This window comes from Solanum lycopersicum, chromosome 1, assembly GCF_036512215.1.
Source record: "Solanum lycopersicum chromosome 1, SLM_r2.1".
In the NCBI taxonomy this organism is placed as follows: domain Eukaryota; kingdom Viridiplantae; phylum Streptophyta; class Magnoliopsida; order Solanales; family Solanaceae; genus Solanum; species Solanum lycopersicum.
Genome location: NC_090800.1, coordinates 73,481,121 through 73,506,768, shown reverse-complemented (window position 1 = coordinate 73,506,768; position 25,648 = coordinate 73,481,121). Strand labels below are relative to the sequence as shown.

Below are 25,648 nucleotides of genomic sequence, written 5' to 3'. Positions count from 1 at the left end.
TTTTTTGATTTTTTATTTGTTTCGAAAGAAAAAGAGTTTTTCCAATTAAAGTGACATTTTGAAAAGGGATAATTATTATACAGAGTCGCCACTTGGAATTGAGTTGTGGTGTTCCAAGTCACCTTATTTGAATCCCTAATCAAAAGGAAATTTGACTCTATTTTATTGGTCTGCGAACTAGAAATTCGGATAAGGAATTTTGTTGATCGAGGGGAAGGTGTTAGGCACCCCTCGAGTCCCATGGTTCTAGCACGGTCGCTTTATTGACTTTAGTATGACTTAACTTAATTTTTGGATATTATATTATTTAAATTAATAATTTCTTTTTTTTACTTTATTCTCTCATTTATTTTAAATCTTTTAAAAATCGTCTTATTTATTTTAAATCTATTGAAAATTATTTTATTATTTTTTGTGTGTATCCATTAATTCAAAATTTGAAACATTCATATTTATTATTTATTATTTATTTATATATTTTGCTTTTACATTTTTTACATATATTTTTTATGTTATTACGAGGATGAATTTATATAGGTATTTTATAGTTAAAAAAATTTAGAGTTCGAGTTTATTTAGGATTTTCTATTTATTTATTTTTTAATTTAAAAATAGAAAGATGAAATTTTATGAGATTTAAAATTAGTTTTAAAATCACAAAAATTCTAAATAGATTAGGACTATGTTTATTTTTTAAGAAAGGTTTTAACTTCTTTTTTTAATACACGTGACAATTTTAACATTCTGACTCTTTTTTTCTACGTTTTTTTCTTCTTTTTTTTCTTATTTGTTTTTTTTTTTTTTCTCTACACGTTTTGTTTGATTTGAAATTTTACATTTTTTTTTGTTTTCTGTAAAATTTTGTTTCTCTTATTTTTTTTTAATTTTAATATTTTTTTTTAGATTTTATATATTTGCTTTTTGTTTTGTTTTGTTTTGTTTTCTGTAATTCTATTTCTCTCTCTCTCTTTTTTTTAAAATATTTTTTCACGTTTCTTTTTTTTTTGGTTATTTTCTGTTTCCTTTTTTTTTAAAAAAAAATATCAGTTATTTTTCTTCTTTTTTTTCGTTGGTTTTTTTTTTTATGTTTTAGGCTTTCTTGTTTTTATTTTTTTATTTTTTATTCTTTTGTTCTCTTTATACAATTTTTCAAAAAAAATTATAATTATTAATAGTAATTATCATTATTTTATCATGAATCTCTAGATGAAATTACAATTCTACTTAGATAAAAAAAAATTACTAATTATTTATATATCCTAATTTAACAAGTTTATAAATTTTATTTTATTTATTTTTTAGTGAAAAATTAGGCTCCAGAAAAACATTAGCTATTAAATATCACAAAATAAATTCTAATATAAATTGCATCTAAAAAAGAAATAACAGACACTAATAATAATGCAAAAAAAAATGTATGGTACATCTTTTATTTTATATTATTTTTGTTAACAAGAAACATTTTTTTTCTTTTTTCATTTTTTTTCAGATCGAGAGAAAAAAATAAAATAAATCGTAACATGCATCACAAATTGATATATAATAATAACATACGATTCAAAGAACTTCATATTATTAGATTAAAATTTTCATATAACATTACATTTAAATAATGTGATAGTTTAGAATTACCTCGCTGCGAAGATGGATATCACGAAAAATAACTTCTACGATCTACTGATTTGAGCCACGAATTTGGAACCACGACAAAAGAACTCTAACTCTGACCTTATTCTCGAAAGAATGAAAGAATGACCGCCTTTTCTTCTCTTTATGTTTGCTCTATATATTTCTCTCTGTATTTCTCTATATCTGTGTATTTTACATCTCTCTGTATATATTCTTCTCAACTGAACGTATTTTTTTTTTTAAAATCATTTTGGTTGAGAGTTTGGTGCTAATTAAAAAGAAAGTAATAGAGTTGGATTTGGATTTAATTTGAAATATTGTTGAGGGGATTGGGGTTGAGATAAGGATGGATATAAAATAAATAAATAATAATAATAGAAAATTAAAAAAAATGGAATTAACTTCCAAAGAGAGAGAGAAGAAAAAGAAAAAAAAATAAAAAATAAATGGGATGAGATTTTTTAGTAAAATAAGTTAGGAAGTTGGGAATAATTAGGATAAGGGGAAGGTAATTTGAATATTTAGCACTCCCCTTTTTTTTCTTCTTCTACCATTATTTTTAAACTAATTAAAAGTTGAAGATTTAAAACAAATACATAATTTTTATTTTTAAAGTAATTTACACAATTTATTTATTTTTTATTTATTTTAAATGTAACATTTTTTTTAAATTGGTGTTAAATCTTTATATTTCGGTAAAAAATTAGGTGTTCACCACAATTGAGGCGCTGGTAAATAATTGAATGTCATGTAAGTCAAAAAGATGCATAAAATTACAAAAAAAAGTAAGTTCATGGGGGTAATAGGACCTTAATTTAATGTGTCTCTAAAATTTTCGTCATAATCTAAGAGGGTACTTGTATATTTTTCTTAAATTAATATGAGGTTAAACAATAGATTAGAAGTTAATTAAAAATATCACCTTATAAATTAACTTATTTCAATTGTTGATATCTACTATCTTCTTCTCCATTTTTTTAGTTGTGATTCCGTTTCGTTTCTATCATGCTATAGATAAATTTAACTTGATTAAAAACAATTTTAAAAATGTCAAAAAAGTCGAGTTAAAATATAAGTTAAAAAAATAAAGTATCGATAAATAGCATTGTCATATATGTCATATATAGGAAAATATTTATGAACAAACGACGTTGGAAGCATTTCTAAATAAACACTATTTAGTCTAATCAATGTCTAGTTCCGTTTTCCTAATTATTAAGTGATAGTTCAAATAATGAAAACATACTCTTTTAATAATTTAGATATTTAATTCAATAAAATAAAATAATATAAAATTGAAGGATTAGATTTACATATTTAGAGAGAAAATTCTATTATATAGAAGAGTGAAGTGGAGGACGATCAAGGGAAAAAAATATAATTTCACGCTAATAAAAATAATGATCAATGGCAAATATGTAATTTTACACTAACAAAAATCTATCAAAAATGATAACAAGAAAATTAAATAGTTCTAGAAACATTTCAAAATATTGTTATTACCATTAACTTATTTTGTTATTACTTCATTTCCTTTTTATTTCTTTTGTGAATTATTTTGATATCTATTTTTATTATTACTCTATTTTATTATTACTTTAATTTAATTTTTAATATTTTTGCTATTCATTATGCTTATAAAAAGCCTAATTTTTATATAAAAATATCATGAATTAATTATTTTCATCTTTATTTTTGTTGTAATTATATATTTGAAAATAAATGATTGTGATAAAATTAATAATATATATTAGATTAAAATTAAAGAAAAAAATTTAAAAAGTAACTTTACAAATAAAAATGAATATGATGATATATTTGTATTAAAGACGACCAAGAATAAAAATATAATTGCATTCTAACAAAAATCAATTAAGAAGTATATATCAAGTATAATATTAGGTTAATGAATCAAATTAAAACTAAAATTTATATGTATTTAAATTTTGTGTATTGAAATACTTTTTAATTTTGTGATCTTAAATATATTATATAAAAAAATTAAAATTCAGAAGTTATTTTCTTTTTGAAATAAAATTAAAAAATAAGTTCATATAAATCGAAAAGGAGAGAGTCATATATTAAAAATGAAATATAATGATTTGAAAACTGTAATTCTTAGTTTTAATTTCTAATTTGTTATATTTAAAAATTACATAAAAAGAAGCTTAAAAACGCAATGTAACAATTTAAGATAAATTTCAAAAAACATAATCAAAAAACATAATGAAATTTGGTTGACTCCGTTATTTTTATCGAAACAAGAAAAAACATTGCATATATTATTTGAAAATAACGTAAGAACTAAAAAGTACAATAAATCACAGTAAAATGACAATTAAAAATATGTTAGAACCGTATAAGAAATTTCGTTGATTTTTCTAAAATCACTTGTATCAAATAAAATGAAACAAATAGATAAACATATATATTATTCGAAAATGACATAAAAAGTACATTAATTAATAATTAAAAATATTTTTTAAAAACACATATAAAATTTAGTTCGCTTTTTAAAATTTCGTTGGTATCATATAATCAAAAAAAAATATATTAACATACGTTAAGTCTGTACTGGCGCAGACAGATAATATCTAGTAATAATAAGATAAAACAGGTGCATGCAAACGTGATTAACGCAAAGGCGAAAGAGCTTAAAGAATATCCTTTGGGTAATATCCTTTTCTATCTTTTTTGTAACATTGGATGGATCATATCTTTTTCCAACTTTGTGTTATATTTATCATGTCATTTTAAAACAAAAAATGTTATTTTATTTGATTTTTAAAGTTAAATTATGTTACACTAATTTAATATTTTTAATAAAAATAAATATTTAAAATTATACGAAAAGTATTATAAATTACAATTTTTTATATGTCTATTTGATGCAAATAAAATGTTATTCAACGTTTTTATCATTTGACTCTAGAAAAGAAAATTATGATAACTAAAAGTGGACGAAAGAAATAACTATTAATGGGGTGCTATATACTCCTTCCGTTTAAAGTTAAAAGACCACTTTAACGTGAAAAAAAAACGTTTTTACAATTATCAAAAAGTACAAACCGTTTTAATAACGATTGATAGTAGGATTATTTTAGTCAAATTGTACCTTATATAAATTTTTTCTTAAGGATTATGCATGATCTTATTCTAATAAACAATAGTGATCGAAGAGAGTATGTCACTAAAATATTTGTCCCTTTGAAATTCTAGTTGGTCCAATATAAACAATATATATTAATTTAGTATAGTTTCACAATGTAGAGTTTTGAAAGAATATGCAAATCTTATCACTTTGTCAAAGACAAAAATAAAATTTTCGATAAATTCTCTGCTCAATGAAAAAGATGTCTAATGCAATTCAAAAATTGAAAGACATAACATTATAGGAGCAATACAACATTATTAATATATATGACCAACAAAACAATACTCCCTCGGTTCCTATTTTTAGTTGTACACTTTAGAAATGACACATATACTAAGATGATAATAAGTAGCATACTAAAGTTACAATTTTATCCTTTTTAATTATAATTTCAAAAAACATGAGTTGAACTTAGAAATTTTCAAGAAGTGTAAATGGGGGTATAATAGAAAAAAAAATTCTTTCTTAATTTGTCAAAATAGACAAGTAAATAGGAATAACCTGTGAAATTAGGTCTTTTGCCTAACTCACATCCCAAAAGCTAGCTCAAAGGGAGGAGGATTGCCCAAGCCTTATAAAGAGTCCACTCATCTCATTAATCACCGATGTGGGACTTTTGTCATTCTTTAACACCCCATCTCACGCCCAGTGCTTAGCATCTGGTGCGTGCGCAATTTTAATTTTGGGGACCCCAACATCGGGTGAGATAGGCCCTGCTCTGATACCATGTGAAATTAGGTCTTAGGCCTAACTCACACCCCAAAAGCTAGCTCAAAGGGAGGAGGATTGCCCAAGCCTTATAAAGAGTCCACTCATCTCATTAATCACCGATGTTGGACTTTTATCATTCTTTAACATAACTAGAAGAAGAAATATGGACAAATAAATAGAAAAAGAGAGAATACATTTTTATCTATTAATCTTCTCATACCCTAATCTATATTTATTACACAAACAAAATATGATAAATAATTTCTTCATATTTATCTAAATTTTGATAAATAAAATATGTATTCGTAAAATAATTAAAATGTGTGCAAATTCCACCTAAATAAATTATTTTTAATGAAAAACACTTTTTTTGAAAAATAAAATTAAAGAAGAAAACAAAGTACTCTTGGTTGTACTTAAACGGAAGTGCAGGGTTGAAGCACGTAACTATTTTTATCCTGCATTTTAATAGTTATTATTATTTTCAACTTTATTTCTAAATTGAAACGACAGCATAAAGTTGAAGATAAGGTTTTATTTTTTTATTTTCAAATCCTCATATTATTCTGTTTTATTAATTTAATAATCACATAGCGTCTATAAACCGTATACACAGAGAAATAGAGAATCTTTGATGAGACAAAATTTACCTTTTAACATTCTAGAATTGAATAATACTATTTCCTATATTTACTATGATTGTCCGTTTCAAATCAAGATAAAATTAATTAATTTTTAAAAAAATATTAATAGTAACATTTTAAACTAAATATTATTGACTATTGAAACAAATTAAGAGTAAACTAGTAAAAATGTATTTTTTATTTGCAATTTCTTAATGAACTTTCCACCGCTTAATTATTTTGGGAGTAATTTCTCTAGATAGTCAGTCATTCATGTTTGGGAAATTACCTAGGAATATTATTTATGTTTGTTTTAAGATTACAATATCACCAAGCTTGCCTATTGTCCTCAAAATATACTTGATACAAAAAAATACATTATTTCTCTTCTACTAGGGTGCCATGCCACAATTTTTAATTTAATATTTTTCTAATTCTTTTAAAGAACCGGAGGAATCCACATATTTTCTTGAAGAATCGGATGAGCTCATACTACAATTCTTAATGTAATTTTTTTACTGGATATAATATGTGGGTTTGTCTATTTCTTTAAAAAACTCAATCTATAAATAATAGGAGAAGTAAAAAATGTCACATGTCAGCATACAAATATTCAAGAATTTTAATTTTTCAAAAATATTTAAATATGCTCTAAAAATACAATTTAAAAAATAGGAATTTTATTATAACTATTTTAAATAGAAAATAAAAGTTCTTTTGTTTTAAAAAAATGTAATGGCAAAAAATGGATGATTTTTAAATGACTCTAATTTCAATTTTGAAGAAAAAAAATGAAATCAAACTATTTTTTTTATAAAAACAATAATGACTATTACAGAAAAAAAGATGAAAGGTCTTTAAATACTTCAAATTTTAATTTTTAAGGCTAAAAAATAAAAAATGAAAATTGAATTATTTTATACAAAAAACTATAATATCTATTTATATTTATCACACTTTAGTGATTTTAGGGAATGCTCCAACAAAATGGAATGTAGAAATATCTATGTAAATAGGAGAAGAAAAAATGCACCAAAAAAATTATAATTATTATTTTAAAAATTAATTAAAAAATCTATAGTAAAAAAATACCAATTATCATTAAAAAATTTAAAAATTTTTTTTAAAAAAATAGTTAAAACAATCCATTAGTAGTTAGACGTATAAATGAGGTACTTTTTTTCATCATTTTTAAAATATATCTTTATATATCTAAAAAACAAAATATTTTCAAAAAAACATAAACAGAAAACAATAATTAAAAAAAAAACATATTGCAATCTATCATTTAAATAGGTTTAAAACATATTTTTTAATAATATAAAAATAAAAATGTGAAATGGCAGTCAAATATATTTTTAAAAAAATAGGTAAAGTTGGGTGATATTATAATCCTAAAATAAATATAAATGTTATTCCTGAATAATTTCCTAAACATGGGTGATTGTCATCTATTGAGATTACTCATTATTTTGGTTGGCTAGCATTTAAATTCTAATAATTTTAATTATTTTTTTTTGGTTGACTCTATAACCGTTTTGATGATTAACAAATAAGATATGAGTTTCTATGATGTATATATGTTGGTACAAAAGTAATTAATGCTTAATTATAATTGAACTTATTATTAAGTAGACTGATTATGACAACAACGAGAAATAAATGGACTTGTAATATAAATGAACACGTTAACCATTTAATTGGAATAAAACCTTTGTGTGCGTGAATACGACATAGTCTATTAATAATAACACAAAAAATTATTTGTTAGTGAATAAAATAGTTATTGGAATATCATCTAATTTAAGGAAAATTACGTTGTATAATGCATGCTTATAATTGCAAAGATCTTTAAATTAATGTGTTCCCTTATTTACCGTAAATTAATTGTTTTTGTTATATACTAACTTATTATTTAAAGATGAATCTTAATTGTTTTTGTTATATACTAACTTATTATTTAAAGATGAATCTAAGATTTGAAGATTATAAGTTTATGATTCTCGTCAATGTGAATTAAAATATGTTTTTAAGACATTGCAAAACTTAAATATGATTTAATTATACTGTCTATAATAATTTTTCACCATCTCCCTGCTCAATATAACGAGTAGAAAAGAAGATTACTCTTGCTGTCTCATATTAGTTGGTTATTTTTCTTTTAACGGACATATTAAGAAATGATAATTAAGAAGATAATTTTATTAATTCATCCCTTAAAAAACATTTTGAATATTTTATAAATAAATATAAACACTCTTAAAAGGAATTAATTGCAAAAAGTGTATAATAAAATTTAAATTAATACTTAAATGATTTAATGAAATTGACAATTAACATAAAATAATTATTTTTAATAAGACGATCGTCTAATATATTAAATAATAATTAAGTGTATGAAAAGTCTGCAACCTACTATTGACAATCGAATGAAAATAATTTAGTTGACCAATTTATTGTAATGTTAGTCTATTCCAAGGTGGAAATGATTATTATTATTATTAAATACTCATCTTATTTCATACATTTGGTTTACTTGTGGCCGTTTAGCAAGCTCTCTAATTTATTTAAATTAAAAACATACATTTAATCAAATATTCTAAAAATCCTTAAAAGGCAGTTTTAATTTTAAAACATTTTAAATAGGCCATACAAACAGGCATTAAATGCTAACTCTATATTAAGCATTTCCAATTTGTACTGAAGAATAAAGAATTACTCCTCGTTAGTGGAACATAATTGACGTTAAATATAAAAATTAAATGTTACTAATTATTGTATTGTCAAACAACTTGTAGTAATGTCACGATGTGGATGATGAAGTGGTAAATTTGTACTGAAAACCCACCTCCACAATCACAATTAGAATCGTCATCAACAATAAATAATTAATCATACATTTTTTAGTCAATACTATTAATATCCTTAATTACAAATATTCAACAAATTTTATCATTAGAATTACTATCAATAGTCATCATCCTAACGGTCACTACAACACTAACCACCTCAATCGTCACAACTATCACTATCATCATTACTAGTCACTAACATCAATCATCTCACTCATTACTAACGATATTTCGATATTAAAGACAAATAATCTTAATAATTTAATATTTCAATTTAGATAACATATTTTAATCAGATTAATTTAATTTTAAACTTTTCCGTTACATAATTCTTTTTAAAAATGGAGTGTCCATAACTTTAACTCTTGTGGTTATAGTTGCAAGTCTAAATCAAATGTTGATAAAGAAATATACATCAATGAGAATAAAACATTGGGGGTGGGGGTGGGGGTGGGGTAGGGTATTTGGTAGCCTTATTAGAAAAAGAGATTAAAGTTGTTAAAAAGTTATTAGTCTGTTCCCACTAAAAAAGTTGATTTGTATTAACGACTTTTTGAAGTCTACTGAAATTAGTTTAATAAGATAACGAGTTATAACTTCTCTCTGCGTAAACACGTTTACGTCTAGTAACTGTAAATTACAAATAATATATAAATGGGATTATTTGGATTCCAAGAAAAGTATGTAAAACAACAACAATAATAATAATACATAGGAAATAAAAAAAATATAAATTATAGAACATATAGATAATATTATTTCTCATTTTGAAGTTTTTAATATTTTTCTTATTGAATATTTTGAAGAAGAAATCAGTCGAAGGAGTGTGAGGGCATTGTTGTTAATTTTAGTTTAATACTTTGGAGAAAATTTGAGAAATGATGTTCTCAAGTAATATTTACCTACTAGATTATTCCAATTAATAGTTATTCCTCTCAGCTATCTATACAGGGGTGACGTTAAAGAACAATTTATTTTTAATAGATTATAAATAATTTTTAATCAGTGATAGATTTAGGTATGCGATTAATGTATTGTTGTTATTCATATTGTTATTTTATTGTTGTTATTGTTATCAACTATGTTAGGAAAAATGTCTGAAATATATTTGAATTTTGATCGAAAATGTTGTAACAATGCCGAACTTTGAAAATGACCTTTTACAATCTCTCACTATTTAATAGTATTTATTAAAAATATATATGTGTCCACTTCGACTCATAAATATTGCATTATTATAAATAATAATGTGTTCACGTATGTACATATATACTTTTAAAAATACATTACTCCCCCCGTTTAAAAAAGATTGACCTAGTTTGACTTGGAACGAAGTTTAAGAAAAGAAAGAAGACTCTTTAATCTTGTGGTTCTAATTTAAAATCATGTCAAATGTACCAAAATATCTTTAATCTTATTGTCTTAAACATGTCACGTGGAAAGTTAAAGTTAAAGTGTTGCCAAAAAAAGAAATGGGTCATTCTTTTTAAAATAGATTAAAAAGAAAATAGTGTTATTCTTCTTTAAACGGAGGGAGTATTAAATAGTACAGGGGTAAAAGGTCCTCCATAAAATTTGGTATGGTAACAATGATTTCGATCAAAGTTGGAGCATCTTTCCGACCCTTTTCCGATTATGTTATGAGGTTATTTTTTAATAGAACATGCCATAATAAAATGACAATACAAACTTAAAGATATTTTAAATAATTTTTAGAACTTAGGGATATAAATTATATTTTTTGAAATAGTCAAATATTTCTTTTAAAATTTATGATCCAATGCATGGCGAAATTCACCCAAAAATAATTAATTTGTCAAAATTATTTGAAAATTTGAAGCCAAACGCTAACTTATATTTTTATTTCACAATCTACCCTACATTCAATAATATACAAGCACAAATATACTTTATGTAGATATCATTTTATGCGAAAAACTAAAGAAATAACTAAACAATATTATAATTGTGCAAAATTTAATTCGGTGATTAAACTTCTTTTAGAAAAAAACATGCACATGGCACAAGCTCCCTAATGATCAGTTTAGCTTTTGTAAATGAAATAATGAACTTCGAAATTATTCTTAGTAAGGTGCTTGATAATTTAAAACTACAATAAAGTCATAACCCTTATTGACAATAATAATAATAATAATAATAACAATAACTATAATAATTAACTTATATAATTTTTTAGTTATTATATTTTGTTATAAATCTAGGAAGATTTAGTTGAACTTGAGTGTCGCAACAAATTGAACTAAATAATGCAATTACATGTTTCAATACAATATTTAATTAAATTATAATCTTAATCTATTAAAGATGAATGGTACTTTTACGACATTACATGTGCACTCTTATTTGTTTTTAAGCTTATAACATGAAAATATCTTCAATTAATAAGTTATGATTAAGTTAAAATTCAAAATATATTTTATTCAGTTAATATATTTACCATTTAAACAAAATAACTTTAATTCAACCGCGTAAAACAAATTAGGAGTATGTAAATATTTAAGTCCCTAAAGTAAATTATTTTGGAAATTATAATAATAATTGAAAATGAATTGTTTGTAAAAATAAAATAAATAAATCCGTACATTAGAAAGTGACCCATCTTTTGTTTGTGCTGGATTGGGCCCACCCAATATGGGTGCTTAGTACGGGTTTTGGGGTTTTGTGTTAATTGGACCCTATCTGCCCAATTTGTTACTTCCGGGTCTCTTCCCATGCTCTAAATTTCACATCACACTGTTTGTTACGATTATCGAGTTGATTGAGCAAGTAATATTTCGAATAATTTTTCTGATTCATCTTTTTTTAATTAGTTCATCGCACAAAATCTTTTTAGTACGATTTTACCTTTTTAACGTGACTTGTATTCTATATATGAATTTTTTTTAGAAGGATGAGGTTAAATTAGCAATAAAGTTTTATTCTGAGTTATCTAATTTATTTTATGTTGAATAGATATTTTATTGTATACTTTGTATATCCTTTTTCAAGCCGAAAGAACCAAATAGTTGTTAATAAAAGTATATGCATATAAATAATGTTCTTATTTATTTAATTCTTTTATTGTAATTTCATTCATTAAAATGTTAGAATAGTTAGTATTTTTTTAAGAAGTTGATTCAGTAGGTGGGATATGTTTCTAACAACTTAGTATAAATTTTGATATAAATTTTTAAATATTTATGTAAAGTAAGCGTTTCAACATGTAATTTTATAGAATTTTAAATTTTTCATGTAAAAAGAAAGTATTTGAAAAAGTATAACATTGTTTTTCATTTTTCTGATAAAAAAATTGGCCCAATTTATATTTTGTTAGATATTTTGTTTTTCTTTTACATTTATTAATCATTTATTTCACGTATATGAGAAAATGATAATTATTATTATTAACCTTTAAATCATTTATATCGAATATAAGTATTATTCTCATCAACCAAATTTGCCGTTGATATTATTATTTTTATTGATCTTTAAACTATTTATATCAAGAAATAATGTTTAACGTGAAAAAAATTAAGCGTATTATATGAAATTATTATATTACAAAATGGTACACTCCAGTTCATATGTAAGATTACTTCTTTATTGAACTAAAGTTTGGCCAATACATGTATTTAGATTGCCTAAAGAATTGGGGTGATTGTGTTAGTCTCACAACTAATTCTTTTTTTTTTGTTTTTGTTTATGAACATAAAATACAATTTAAATTGTATGTTTAAACAAAATTTCTATTTCATCTCATATAATGTCAAATTATATTTTTATCTCACGTGATCATACAAATCACAAAATTATCATTCAAATTTGAATATGATTATGAGTTGTACAAGTATGAGTACGTTTCAAATGGGACCAATATGCTTATAATACTTTGATTAGTTTGTCTAGCCTTTCTAAGTTTCTACCTTTTAAAATTTTATGTCTTTTATAAGAAATTTATGTGTATATGTACTAATAATAATTTTTTTACATAAAAGATTTAAAAAAGTAGAAGTTATTTTTAGATAATAAGATTCCATTTTCCTCAAATATTGTTCTACATAGAGTCTGTTTAAATTAGCTGGTCAAATTGACTTAAAAATTTATTTTTAACTTATTTAAGTGTTTGACAATTTTCAAAGTGACTTATTTTAATTTTAAAAAAAAACCTTATTTTAAGCCAAAAGTCAAAAGTTGGGGAAGGTGTTTTTTTTTAAGCATAAAAGCTTTTTTAAGTTGACCAAAATTTTACCTTTTTGCCCTTATTTCTTTTATTATTATTATTATTATTTTCATATTATTATTATTATTATTATTATTTGTATTATTAATATTTTATTATTATTACTCTTTATCATTATTACTATTAAATTATTATTATTATTATTATATATTACTATTATTATTAATAATATTTTATTATTTTTATTATGTATTTTATTATTATATTATTATTATTATTAAATTATTATTATTATTTGTTGTTATTATTAATATATATTATTATTATTATTATTTATATTTATTATTATTAATATTTTATATATTATTATTATTCTTGATTTATTTATTTATTATTATTATTTTCATATTGTTATATTATTATTATTATTATTATCTATATTTAGTTATTCATTATTATTATTATTTTATTATTATTATATATTATTATTATCATTATTATTATTTATATATTTTATTATTATATATTATATATTATTATTCTTTTCATACTATTTTATTATTATTATTATTATATATTATATATTATTATTATTATTACATTAATCAACTTTTATCATGTTAACAACTTTTAAGGATATTTCAGACATTAAAAAAAGTATTTGCCAATACTTATTTGCCAAAAACATCAACAACTTTTTTTTTAACTTCAACACTTTTATCAAAACCTATAACTATTTATTTTAAAAATAAGTTTCAGCACTTTCAAAGGTACTTTTTAAAAACTGCTTTTTTAAGCCATTCAAACGGGTTCATACTGTATTATTAGTATCACCTCAATAAGTCTTCGTAATAATCACATAATATAAATTTATAATTTGGCTTAATACACAGTTAATTTTTTAAATTTGGCAAAATAATTTATTTAGACACGTCACCTAAGTTTTTTAATTAATCACCTCAACTCTTAATAAAATGATCCAATTAGATTATTTCGATTTAAACTTTGAATCGTCATTGAGTCATATTACACTTTTTGTGACATGTGATTTTTCGCAAACAAAAATTAAGGATTTTAAATTGTGTGTTTCATTGATATAAGTGTATAAAAGTCTTCTAAATCATTCCGTCTATAAGTACTAGTTGAATTGAAACAAACAAAATAAAAAATTAAAACTATCAACAAATGTAATGCGACTATAATTCAGTGGAAAATACTGCTTATTTCTTAATTAAAAGTTTCGGGTTAAATCCTTGAATATAATTTTTCTTAAAATTCTTCATCACCTCCCTTCCAATGAACAGGACTCTATACTATGCGGACTTAAAATAATCACACTCTAATATGAATACTAAACATTGAGTGAGAAAATAAAATAAAGAATTGTCATTAGTAGGGTAGAGGCAGAGCTACTTTAGTAAAAAGAAGATCAATTATATTATTTTTATCTTAAAATCATATTTTACATTATGTAAAACAAAAAATCACATATAATTTGTTATATCCACGTAAATACGAGATATTTCTAAGTTTTAGTGGCATGCAAAATGATTCAAATTTGTGGCGTTTTGCATTTATATAACAGAAGATGAAAAATAAGTTTATAAAATGGTCACAATACCAATTAAATTATGCAGTTGAACAAATAAATCATCAAACTCCAATACATCAACAAAATAAGGGTCACATAAAAATACAAATTAGTATACACATATTAAACATTATTCAACTTTTTTTTAAAAATATACTTACCGAAAGGTGTTAATAATACAACAAATAATAAAACAAGAAAAAATATTTTATTTGCGATAGTTTATTTATATTTTATTTATGTAGACTTTCAAACATAGCGTATTGAAAAGTATAATCACTAAAATGTTGAAAGGGGGATGTACCTAAATTTACATTAAAAGAGTTGTTTTAAAAAACAACATTAAGCCAAACCTAACAAACACAACAAAAAGAGCCATATAAAATAAAGAGATCCATATTAAAAGGTATTTAATTATAATTAAGTTTAATTATGTTAAAATATTTAATTTAGATCAAGTATTTGCTATGAGTCTTGTAGATCTGGTTGAAATTCACACATCAGGTACAAAATACACATAAATATTTAATACTAGAGGATAAATCTATTACTATTATTAATAAAGTTAGATTAAGATGAACTTAAATAGAGTAATACAGACAAATTTTAATACATTCCAATTTACTCAGATTTGCTACATAGTTATTGTTCTCTTTTTTTAATTTATGCACAATTTTTTTTAGTCCATTCTAAAAAAAATTATGAATTTTTATAATTAGAATAAAATATTTTGTTTTTATTAATAAAATGATTTATAACCATATAAATATCTAAAAAATAATTAGAGCATGATTTATTATACCAAATCAAACTGTGAATTGAAACGGAGAAAGCATGGTAAATATTACTATACTTCTATATTCTCATATACCTTATGTTTTTTGTTTATTTTTGGTTGTAACTGTCATTTTTTACGCTTAATGGTGTATAATCCTAGATTGCCGAACGAATATAATGTAAATATAACAATTGAACATTATTTGAGTAGTATTTATTTTTATTCGATATTTACTATTTATATTATAGTTCAATTATTTTAAATTTGTATCATATAAAACTTTATTTAAAAAAAATATTTCATAGATTTTTTTAATTTAAAAATATAAGACATTTAATTAAGAAAAAAATAATATAATTTGATGCGCCACTAGTTGTTTGTTAGTATTAAGTGTAAATAATGTGATGTGAAAGGTGAGGAAAGAAAAAGGAAACAAAGAAAAGTAAAGATGGTACACACACTATTTAACTCGTTTGGATGCTTGTTAGCTACTGTACTGTATCATGTTATTTTAATTATTATTTTAGATTCATAATATTTTATGTTCCATTTTTACTATGATTTTGCTTGGTAATTTGCTTTTTTTTTTTGCCAAATTTATTTATTAAATTATTCATGATATTTTGACACAATGAGAAATCATATAATTAATAGATCGAATCACTTAAGTGGTAATTTTGTTAAGTATTTTGCTGAAAATTCTTGCGGCGGCATTGGATATGTGTTAATTATTAACGATTATAGTGTATGTTTGATTTAGCATATCTATATCATAACTGAATATATTTTTATCACACTATTCAATCAACATCTTAGTTAATACTGTTGAAATATTTTATTTATAATTTTCATTCGGTATTTGATAGAAAATCTACATATTTCATAATTTATTTAAGAGTGACCTTTCAATATTTTTTTTTTCCTAAATTTAAAATTTTAAAAGAGTATAAAATAATTTTATTATAAAATTATGTTTTATTTAAATATAATATGATATATTATGAAACGGTGATGATAGAAATATAGTAAGGTAAATAGTACGTATATATATATATACTGTTTAGAGGGGAAAAAAAGAAAGAAAAAACCACCGTAGTACAGCTGAGCAAACACACACAGTCATATACAACACGCTTCCATTTTCAATTTCCATTCACATTCACATTCCTCTCTAATCTTATCATTCATCCCAACCTTTCGCTACTTTCTTCTTACCCCCCACCCCCACCCCTACTGCCCCCCAACCACCCACCTTTCTCCTTTCTTCCTTCTTCTTCACCGTCGGTGAATCGGCGGCGTTGCTGTTTGTTTCTTGAATACCGGAAAGTTATTTCTGTTAGTTGTTGTATACCCCCTTTTGGCTAGTGTTTCTTCTTCTTGAGCTAAATTCTCGGTCTAGAATCTAGATGCTTCTTGTTTCTTCATTTTTCCAGTAATTCATGAGTCAACGCTGAGATTTAGCGAGGTGGGTATGTGGCTTCCTGTTAATTGGTATCATGGTTTTCTCTTTGTACTCTTTCTCTACTTTTGGGGCCGTACAGAAGCTGATTAGTGCTCATCTTTCTTCTTTTTCTCTTTTCACATCGGTTTCCTCAATTATTGACTTCTGATCTGTAGCTAACACTTGTCCGATCGGAATCTTTTTTTTTCTTCTTCTTCTTGCTGAGAGACGTCTTTGGATTTGGATCTTAATACACATATACACATAGTACTTAAATGGAAGCGAGTGTGGGAGAGCGTTTTTATCATATGGGAGGAACGGATCTGCGGGGATTAGGGAAGAGGAGCTTGGAGTGGGATCTGACGGACTGGAAATGGGATGGAGATCTTTTTATTGCGACCCCTCTTCAGCAAAACCCATCTAATTACCAGAGTAGACAGTTTTTCCCCGTTGAAACTGGAAATCTGGCTTCATCCAACAGTTCATCTTCTTGTTCAGATGAAGTAAATCATGGGATGGAGCAACAGAGGAGGGAATTGGAGAAAAGGAGGAGGGTTATTGTGGTCGATGAAGATGATTCTGGCCCTCTTTCGCTGAAGCTTGGTGGACAAGGTGAGCCAGCTGCCGACGCCGGCAGGGAAATGAGTAACTGGGATGGAGCCGCCGGAAAAAGGACTAAATTAGCTGCACCTGCTGCTGCCAGAGCTGTATGTCAGGTTGATGATTGTGGAACGGATCTCAGTAAGGCTAAAGACTACCATAGGCGGCATAAGGTTTGTGAGATGCACTCCAAGGCTAGTAGAGCACTCGTTGGGAATGTTATGCAGCGCTTCTGCCAGCAGTGCAGCAGGTCTGTTCCCTCTTTCTTCTTGCTTTTTGCCCTTCACGATGACTTTCTGCAGCTTTTATTTATGTTTTTTCTCTGCTGTAAGATAGTCTATCAAAAGTTCTGTTTCTTTTTCCTTTTGGGGTTTGGGTGTGGAGGAGGCAGGCAGTTCTTGGGAATGAAATGGTACAAAAAGAGCGGACAGAATATAAATGATTAATATAACGGACTTAGAATAATTTGGGGTTGAGGTTCAGTTGATTGAATAATTGAGTGATGGAATTCTTGTGAATCCTACCGAAAAAATCAAATCTTTTTTGTGTTTGATTGCTTCTGCTTGGGCTGCATAAATTATTATGTGGTTATATTCCATGAAATTCTGCTTTTATACTCAGGTTTCATGCTCTTCAAGAGTTTGATGAAGGAAAACGAAGTTGTCGTAGACGCCTAGCAGGACATAATAAAAGGAGAAGGAAGACACAATCAGAAACTGTAGCTAACAATAATTCGTTGAATGATGGCCAGACTAGTGGTTATTCCTTGATGAGCCTGCTAAAGATACTCTCCAACATGCACTGTGAGTAATTCCTAGATTTCCTTCTGATATGTATTGACTTCGCAAATTAATTGACTTGTTTCTCAATTATCTTGTTGGTTCTGAATTTGTTTGCTGGTTGAGCTATAAAATTCACGGCAAGGTTATGATTTCATCAATTGCAGCAAATGGAGCAAACCACACTGAAGATCAGGACCTTTTATCTCATCTACTAAGAAGCCTTGCCAGCCAGGGTCCCACAAATGGGGATAAAAGCTTATCTGGACTTCTACAAGAATCTTCAAACTTGCTGAACAACAGGTCGATTCTTCGAAATCCTGAAATAGCTTCCTTGATCTCAAATGGTTCACAGGCACCTCCTAGACCCAAAGAGCGTCAGTTCACTAATTCGGCAGCTGAGATGCCCCAGAAAAGGCTAGAAGATGCGCGGACTGCTTCTTCTCAAAGTCCAGGCATTTTGTTTCCCATTCAAAGCAATTCTCAAGCTTACACACCAGGCAGGGAAAGTACCACTGGCAGGAGCAAGTTGATTGACTTCGATTTGAATGATGCGTATGTTGATTCAGATGATTGTGGAGACGATATAGATAGATCCCCTGTGCCTGAGTGCCCATCTTGGTTACAACAGGACTCTCACCAGTCGAGTCCACCTCAAACAAGTGGAAATTCAGATTCTGCCTCTGCCCAGTCACCTTCCAGTTCCAGTGGTGACAATCAGGTACTCCTAAAAGCACCTACTCAGATTTGTATGTACTTGTGCTGCAAATATTGTAGTTTTGGTTTCCTCTTCTGTTCTTTAATCCCATCTTTAACACTCTTGTCAAGATGGAATTAAAGAACATTTTTCAGTCAGTTTCTGTTCTCTCTGATCCCGAATGACATGCCAATTTCTGAGTGTTGCACAATGATCTTGTTTGATGATTCCCAGATGTTAATAAAAAATTATCACTTTGTTGCTTAAAGCGATTAGGCTTACAAACCGTTGGTTTAACACATCATAGCGAAAGCTAAGAGCTTTAGGGAGATGTACACTTAAAACAGTGATGTTCATAGTGATCCAAACAAGAAGTGTGGACCGGTTCTTTAGATCTCAACTTCGAGGAATTGTATCAGCATTATTGCAGTTGTCTTGTCTTCTCGCTGTTTGCAACTTAGCCCAAGGGACCTCATTTTTTTTTTGTGCTTCACTTTTAAAAACATCGAATCCACCAAACTTATATTTGATTATGTTCACTGCTGAAGTTTGTGCTTCCATTGTGTACAAGACAGAGTATCTTACAAAATGAAAGAGAGACTGACAGAAGTCGACAACAACCCAGTCTAATAACTTGATATTATTTTTTACCAAAATTGTCTGAATCTTTTTTTCATTTGATGCAGAACCGTACAGATCGGATTGTTTTTAAACTATTTGGGAAAGGTCCTAGTGATTTTCCATTTGTCGTACGAGCTCAGGTACTTAATTGTCTTATGGAACATGGTTTTAATTTTGTCGTATGGCACATGGTTTTTATCATGTTGTATGTTTCTGGATAGCTTAAACTCCGGTTTACTTAATTCTTTTTCAAAATTTTCTTGAAATTGTTTCGAAATTGCAGATTCTTGACTGGCTATCTCACAGTCCAACGGAAATTGAGAGCTACATTAGACCTGGTTGCGTTGTGTTGACAATATATCTGCGGCTTCCTGAGTCTGCATGGGAGGAGGTACTGCATATTATTTGAAAGCCAGTAATTTGACGTAGTTGGGATGTCTATGGAAAACCTGTTTGACATTTAAAATTATTTGTTTTGTACAGCTTTCTTATGATCTAAGCTCCAGTTTGAGTAGGCTTTTGGATGTCCATGGTGGTGATAGCTTCTGGACAAAGGGATGGATTTACATTAGGGTGCAGAACCAAATTGCATTTGTGTGTGATGGTCTGTTCAAATTTATATCTTCACCTTATTAAATTCCTTTCTAAACCCAAATTATAATGTCAGCTAGAATATCTCTTTTCTGGCGAATTTTACATTGGTACTGTCCTCCGCTGAGATATTACTCTCTTTTGTTTATGTGCTGCAGGGCAGGTTCTGTTGGATATGTCATTGCCTTGTGTTAGTAATGACGGCAGTACACTATTAAGTGTCAGACCCATAGCTGTGCCGGTATCTGACAGAGTTCAATTTTTAGTCAAAGGCTACAATTTAACTAAGCCATCCACGAGGTATGCATCATTGTTACGTGTTTGAGATTACAATGGCAAACTTCTTTTCTTCTCTTTAGAGGATTTTTGAGGTTCATTTCTTTGCAAACCCTGGTAGAGAAGTCGATGTTTATCTTCTTTATTTTTTGTTTCCAGATTACTTTGTTCTTTAGAAGGTAACTACCTGGATCCAGAAGCAGATAATGAGGTAGAAGAACAAGTTGCTGGTGGTGACAAGGATGATAAGCTCCAATCCCTAAATTTCACATGTTCTATTCCAGCAGTCGGTGGAAGAGGATTTATTGAGGTGAACCTTTTCCTCAGCTTGTCGTTTTCCTGTTTGAGCTTAATTTTTTAAATCTGATAAGAAAAGGTAGAACATTTGTCTTTCTAATGACTCAACCATGCTACAAGAATGTCATTTTATGTGGCACCCTTTCCTTTTTAGTCCGTCCAAAAAAGAATGTCACCTTATTATAATTGGAAACAGTTTAACTTAAAATTTTTCATTTAATCTTCAATGAAATGATTTACAACCACACAAATATCTTAGGATTGTTTTATACCATAAGTTTCTCAAGTCTTCCTTATTTTCGTAAACACCGTGCCAAGTCAAATAGTGCCACATGAAATAGGACGGAGAAATAGGACAGAGGGAGTAAATTGGTTTTAAACTACTTGTAATTTTCGAAAATCAAGTAAGAATTAATTTTTTTCTACTTCTATCGTTGCTCAATTGAAGTGGAGAGATTAAAATGGTGAAAGGAAGGGGAGGATGAAATTGAGATCAAAGAAAACTAGGGTACTCTAGTCAAGCCATCCTTTTAGATAATGTTTTCTTAAGGGTTGTGCAAAAGGTGAGCATAACAAGTAAAATGGACTGGGAAGCGGTTTCACTCTGATTCACATTTAATATGCGGCTGAAATAGATATAACTATTTCGCCATTATATGCAAGTTTTTCACTACTCATTGCCCTTTTCCGTTATCGACAATCTCGTTCTTATGATACTTTCAACAACTTGCCTCTGAATGACATTATTTCATTGATTTATGCATCTGAATAGTAAGGTCTTCAAGTTGTGTTATCCAGAATCGTCTCCTAGGCGCATTAATTACTGTCTTGTTGATCAAGCTCTTTTAGAACGTGCAAATCTGTTTTTCCTGTAAGTTGTTTCCTTCATCTGGTGATTCTTCTTTAATCACATAAGACACCTACCTATAGGCTCAGACAAACTACTATTTCCCAAGTTGGGTACACACGATGTCTACACATAATGATTTAAATGCATCTAATTTACTTGTAAACATTCATCATTAATGGAACATATATCTACCTTGAAAAATGAATTTAATGTTTGCGAAGGGAATATATTCTTTTTCATACTTTATACTTTAGAGCGGATGACTAGGATGAATATCCAGTTTCTAGGGCTAGGTTCTTTCAACAATTATGGATGTGTGCATGGAAGATAGCAGGTTGCGAATTTATTCCAAGGGTCCTGACAAGTTTTCACTGCTGTCAACCATAAAACGATAGGGAAATTCTGATCTTCTCCAAGGTTGCCCAATTTACTTCTGTCGGTCCTTCTCAGAGAAATCTTTTTTACTTTACCATATGGCTGGGTAATTACATTATGTTTGCGCTTCTCCAGATATAAGCTGTGGGTTAACATGGCGACTTCTCTCTATGTTATCCAACTCCAATTCATGAAGGCTCATTCATATATGTCTCCACATAAGTACTCATAGCTACTTCCACAAGACATTCACTTCATCATGATTATGCATAGGTTGCTTGGAGTATTGTGGCTTCTTCAATTTCAGTTGCACAAAAAATTATTTTCTCATGTTGATTATATTATTCAAGTCTCACAATGTACTGAGCCTGTGAAGTAGACCTAGGTCCAACTTTTGGTGCTTAGTGCATAAGTTTTTACCTGTTAAAAGTTTCCCTTTTTCAACAATATATATTTAAGTAGCTCTAGAGCTAATGGGTTGCCTTTGTTCTACATTACTGTTATGTTATAAAAGATATCCGGTGCCTATATTATATTTCCAAAAAGTGTTGGGAGGGAATGCATTTTTTGCAAAATCTCGCAAACAAGTGGCATACACTCTTAAGTGATGCTGAGATTCTTTTGTTTATTTAGGTTGAAGATCATGGAGTCAGCAATAGCTTCTTCCCATTTATAATTGCAGAGGAGGATGTTTGCTCTGAAATCCGTATGCTTGAGAGTGATCTAGAGTTGACTTCATTGGATTATGTCAAGGGGCAGACAAATAATATTGAAGCAAGAAATCAAGCCATGGATTTTATTCATGAACTTGGTTGGTTGCTTCATAGAAATAATTTGAGGGCTAGATTAGAGCATTTTGGTCCTAATGCTGTTCTCCATCCTTTGAAGCGGTTCAAGTGGCTTGTGGAGTTCTCCGTAGACCATGAGTGGTGTGCAGTAGTTAAGAAACTATTGAACATTCTCCTTGATGGAACTGTGGGTGGAGACGATTCTTCCTTGAAATATGCTCTCACTGAGATGGGGCTTCTGCATAAAGCTGTGCGTAGGAATTCTAGGCCTTTGGTGGAATTGCTTTTAACATATACCCCCACAAATGTAGCAGATGATCTATGTTCTGAATATCAATCTCTGGTTGGGGTCGGTGGGCAATTCTTGTTTAGACCCGACTGTGTAGGGCCTGGAGGTTTGACACCTCTTCATATTGCAGCTGGCATAGATGGATATGAAGATGTGCTAGATGCATTGACAGATGATCCTGGAAAGGTATTTAATTCCTTCTGTAGGATGCATATATACTTTTTTTTACGAGGCTACGATCTGTTTACTTATCGGTATTGTCTAAACGTGCTAAAATTTTCCCATGCAGGTGGCAATTGAAGCGTGGAAGAACACTCGTGATAGCACAGGTTTCACACCAGAAGATTATGCCCGCTTGCGAGGGCATTATTCTTACATTCACCTGGTACAGAGGAAAATTAGCAAGAAAGCGAACAGCGGACATATAGTGGTTGATATTCCTCGCGTTCCGTCTGTCGTTGAGAACAGTAACCAGAAAGATGAAGTGTGTGCAACCACCAGCTTAGAGATATCAATGACTGAGAGAAAAGCCATTCCTCGGCCATGCAGACTTTGTGATAGGAAGCTGGCTTATGGAAGTCGGAGTCGATCTCTACTGTACAGGCCTGCAATGTTCTCAATGGTGGCTATGGCTGCTGTATGTGTTTGTGTTGCTCTCCTCTTCAGGGGCTCACCGGAAGTTCTGTACATTTTCCGTCCATTTAGGTGGGAAATGGTGGACTTTGGAACAAGCTGATTTCACCAGTCAATAAATGTGATAAAAAAAGTATATTAGTTACTTGTACCAGTATTTTCGTCTATATAAAAGAAGACTATATAGGGCCTGATATATGCTGTAGGAATAGCCCTTCAGACACTTCAGTTGTTATACCAACTTTTTTTTAACATATTTATTTTGTTTGATAAAAGTGTATCTTGTCGTTGGGACCTAGTAACTAGGTCCAACTTTCCCTCTTTTATTTAATCTTTATTTACATTTTGGTAATATTGAATTCTGTAAATTAGTTCATTTTATTTGTAAAACTACAATAAGAGAGCTTATGTCATATTTACTCTGCTAAGCCAATGAAGTGTGTGGTTACATGCCTTTGTAAGCAAGTCAACATAATGATTAGAAACTTTAAAATTACAAAAATCTCAGGGGGAAATGAAAATAAAAAATGTGAGGTGGAAATAGCCATGAAAATTGTTAAGTTATTATTTCAGAGATCTTTTTCTTTTTTTATTTTATTTAGGAAGGTAAATTAAAATATAATAAAGAAATTTTAGTAGATTAAATATAAAAATGGTGTGTTAAATTATGTTGACGTGAATGTCATTCATGTTAAAAGCAAGCATTGGAATGGCGGCTATAGATAGCTGTGGTAATTTTCTTCATGCCTTTGGAACTCCTATTCAATTTGTAGGCAAGGCCATAGCATTAGCAATTCGGGAAGCTATGAAAAGAGCACTACAAGAGGGTTGTTCAAAGGTTCACATATTGTGACAATATGCAAAGAATGTCATATAAATGTTGCAAAAGAATTTGATAACATCTTGGGAAATAGAGACCATTTGCGAGGATGTTTGGCGATTGATGAAATCTTTTGAAGAAATCGAAATTATATATGTTCCTCGAACATGGAATGTAGTAGCTCATAATCTAGCAAAAATTTCTATTTCATGTACAAATAAAATTTCTTGGGATTCTGCTTTCCCAAGTTGTGTTGTAACTGATTCACCCTGTCTTATGGACATCTGAAACGTATTTTAAAGTGATGCAATGAAGTGTTTTCGTGAAAAAAAATGTCATTCATGTCAAGCAAGTGAGGAACATATATGACAAGTTTAAAATATTTTTTGATCGAGTTCAAGTATTTAGATGAAACTTCGAAGAAGATAAGAGCTTGGATGTCTTTTTTGGTTTCTCAATAGGTGTCTGATATCCACATTGGAGCCCGTCTAAATTCGAATTCGCGCTAGGAAAGTTCTAACGCATATTGCCACATTTACAGACCCTTTTTAAGGAATCACACAAATATCTCAATTTTTTGTGTGTATTAGCCTATTAATCTCTGTAATGAGTTGATGAACCATCACATATACTCACACCATATTTTAACACTCATCTCCACATTGTTTTTTTTAGGAATTACACAAAATTTTTAATTTTTTCGTGTGTATTAAGCCCATGGATCTGGTGCCCCGGAAAACCCTAATTTTTTTTCTTAAAAAAGTTTATGAGACCTCCGTAATGAGTTGGGGAACCATCACGTATACTCACACTATTTTTTAACGTCCATTACCACATTTACATGTCCTTTTTAAGAATCACACAATTTCCTCAATTTTTCATGTGTTATCCTTGGATTTGGCACACCGGAGCGCTTATAATTTCTTTCTCAAAACATTATGAGGACCTCTGTAATGAGTTTTTCTTTTTTTCTTTTTTTTTTGGGGGGGGGGGGGGGGATAAGGGATGAATGAGGTAAAAAATCTTAACATTTGAAACATTTTTCAAAAATAATTTTTTTTGATAAGAAGGGT

General features: G+C 28.0%; 1 protein-coding gene across 1 annotated transcript; it reads left to right on the top strand.

Moving 5' to 3' along the window:
* Positions 1 to 16,545: 16,545 nt before the first annotated feature.
* LOC101260569 (squamosa promoter-binding-like protein 1) lies at positions 16,546 to 24,107 on the top strand. The gene is made up of 10 exons (XM_004229133.5): positions 16,546 to 17,809; positions 18,181 to 18,362; positions 18,506 to 19,059; positions 19,722 to 19,796; positions 19,940 to 20,047; positions 20,140 to 20,260; positions 20,406 to 20,547; positions 20,683 to 20,833; positions 22,679 to 23,308; positions 23,412 to 24,107. The coding sequence occupies exons 1-10, from the start codon at positions 17,235 to 17,237 to the stop codon at positions 23,856 to 23,858; spliced, it is 2,985 nt and encodes a 994-aa protein (XP_004229181.1). The 5' UTR covers positions 16,546 to 17,234; the 3' UTR covers positions 23,859 to 24,107.
* The last annotated feature ends 1,541 nt before the right edge of the window (positions 24,108 to 25,648 follow it).

Bases quoted from the DNA above. Each gene is read 5' to 3' on its own strand.
- LOC101260569 (XM_004229133.5), top strand. From the start codon at position 17,235: ATGGAAGCGAGTGTGGGAGAGCGTTTTTATCATATGGGAGGAACGGAT. The intron at 17,810-18,180 runs GTCTGTTCCCTC...TTTTATACTCAG, and splicing joins TTCTGCCAGCAGTGCAGCAG to GTTTCATGCTCTTCAAGAGT. The intron at 20,261-20,405 runs GTCTGTTCAAAT...TATGTGCTGCAG, and splicing joins AATTGCATTTGTGTGTGATG to GGCAGGTTCTGTTGGATATG.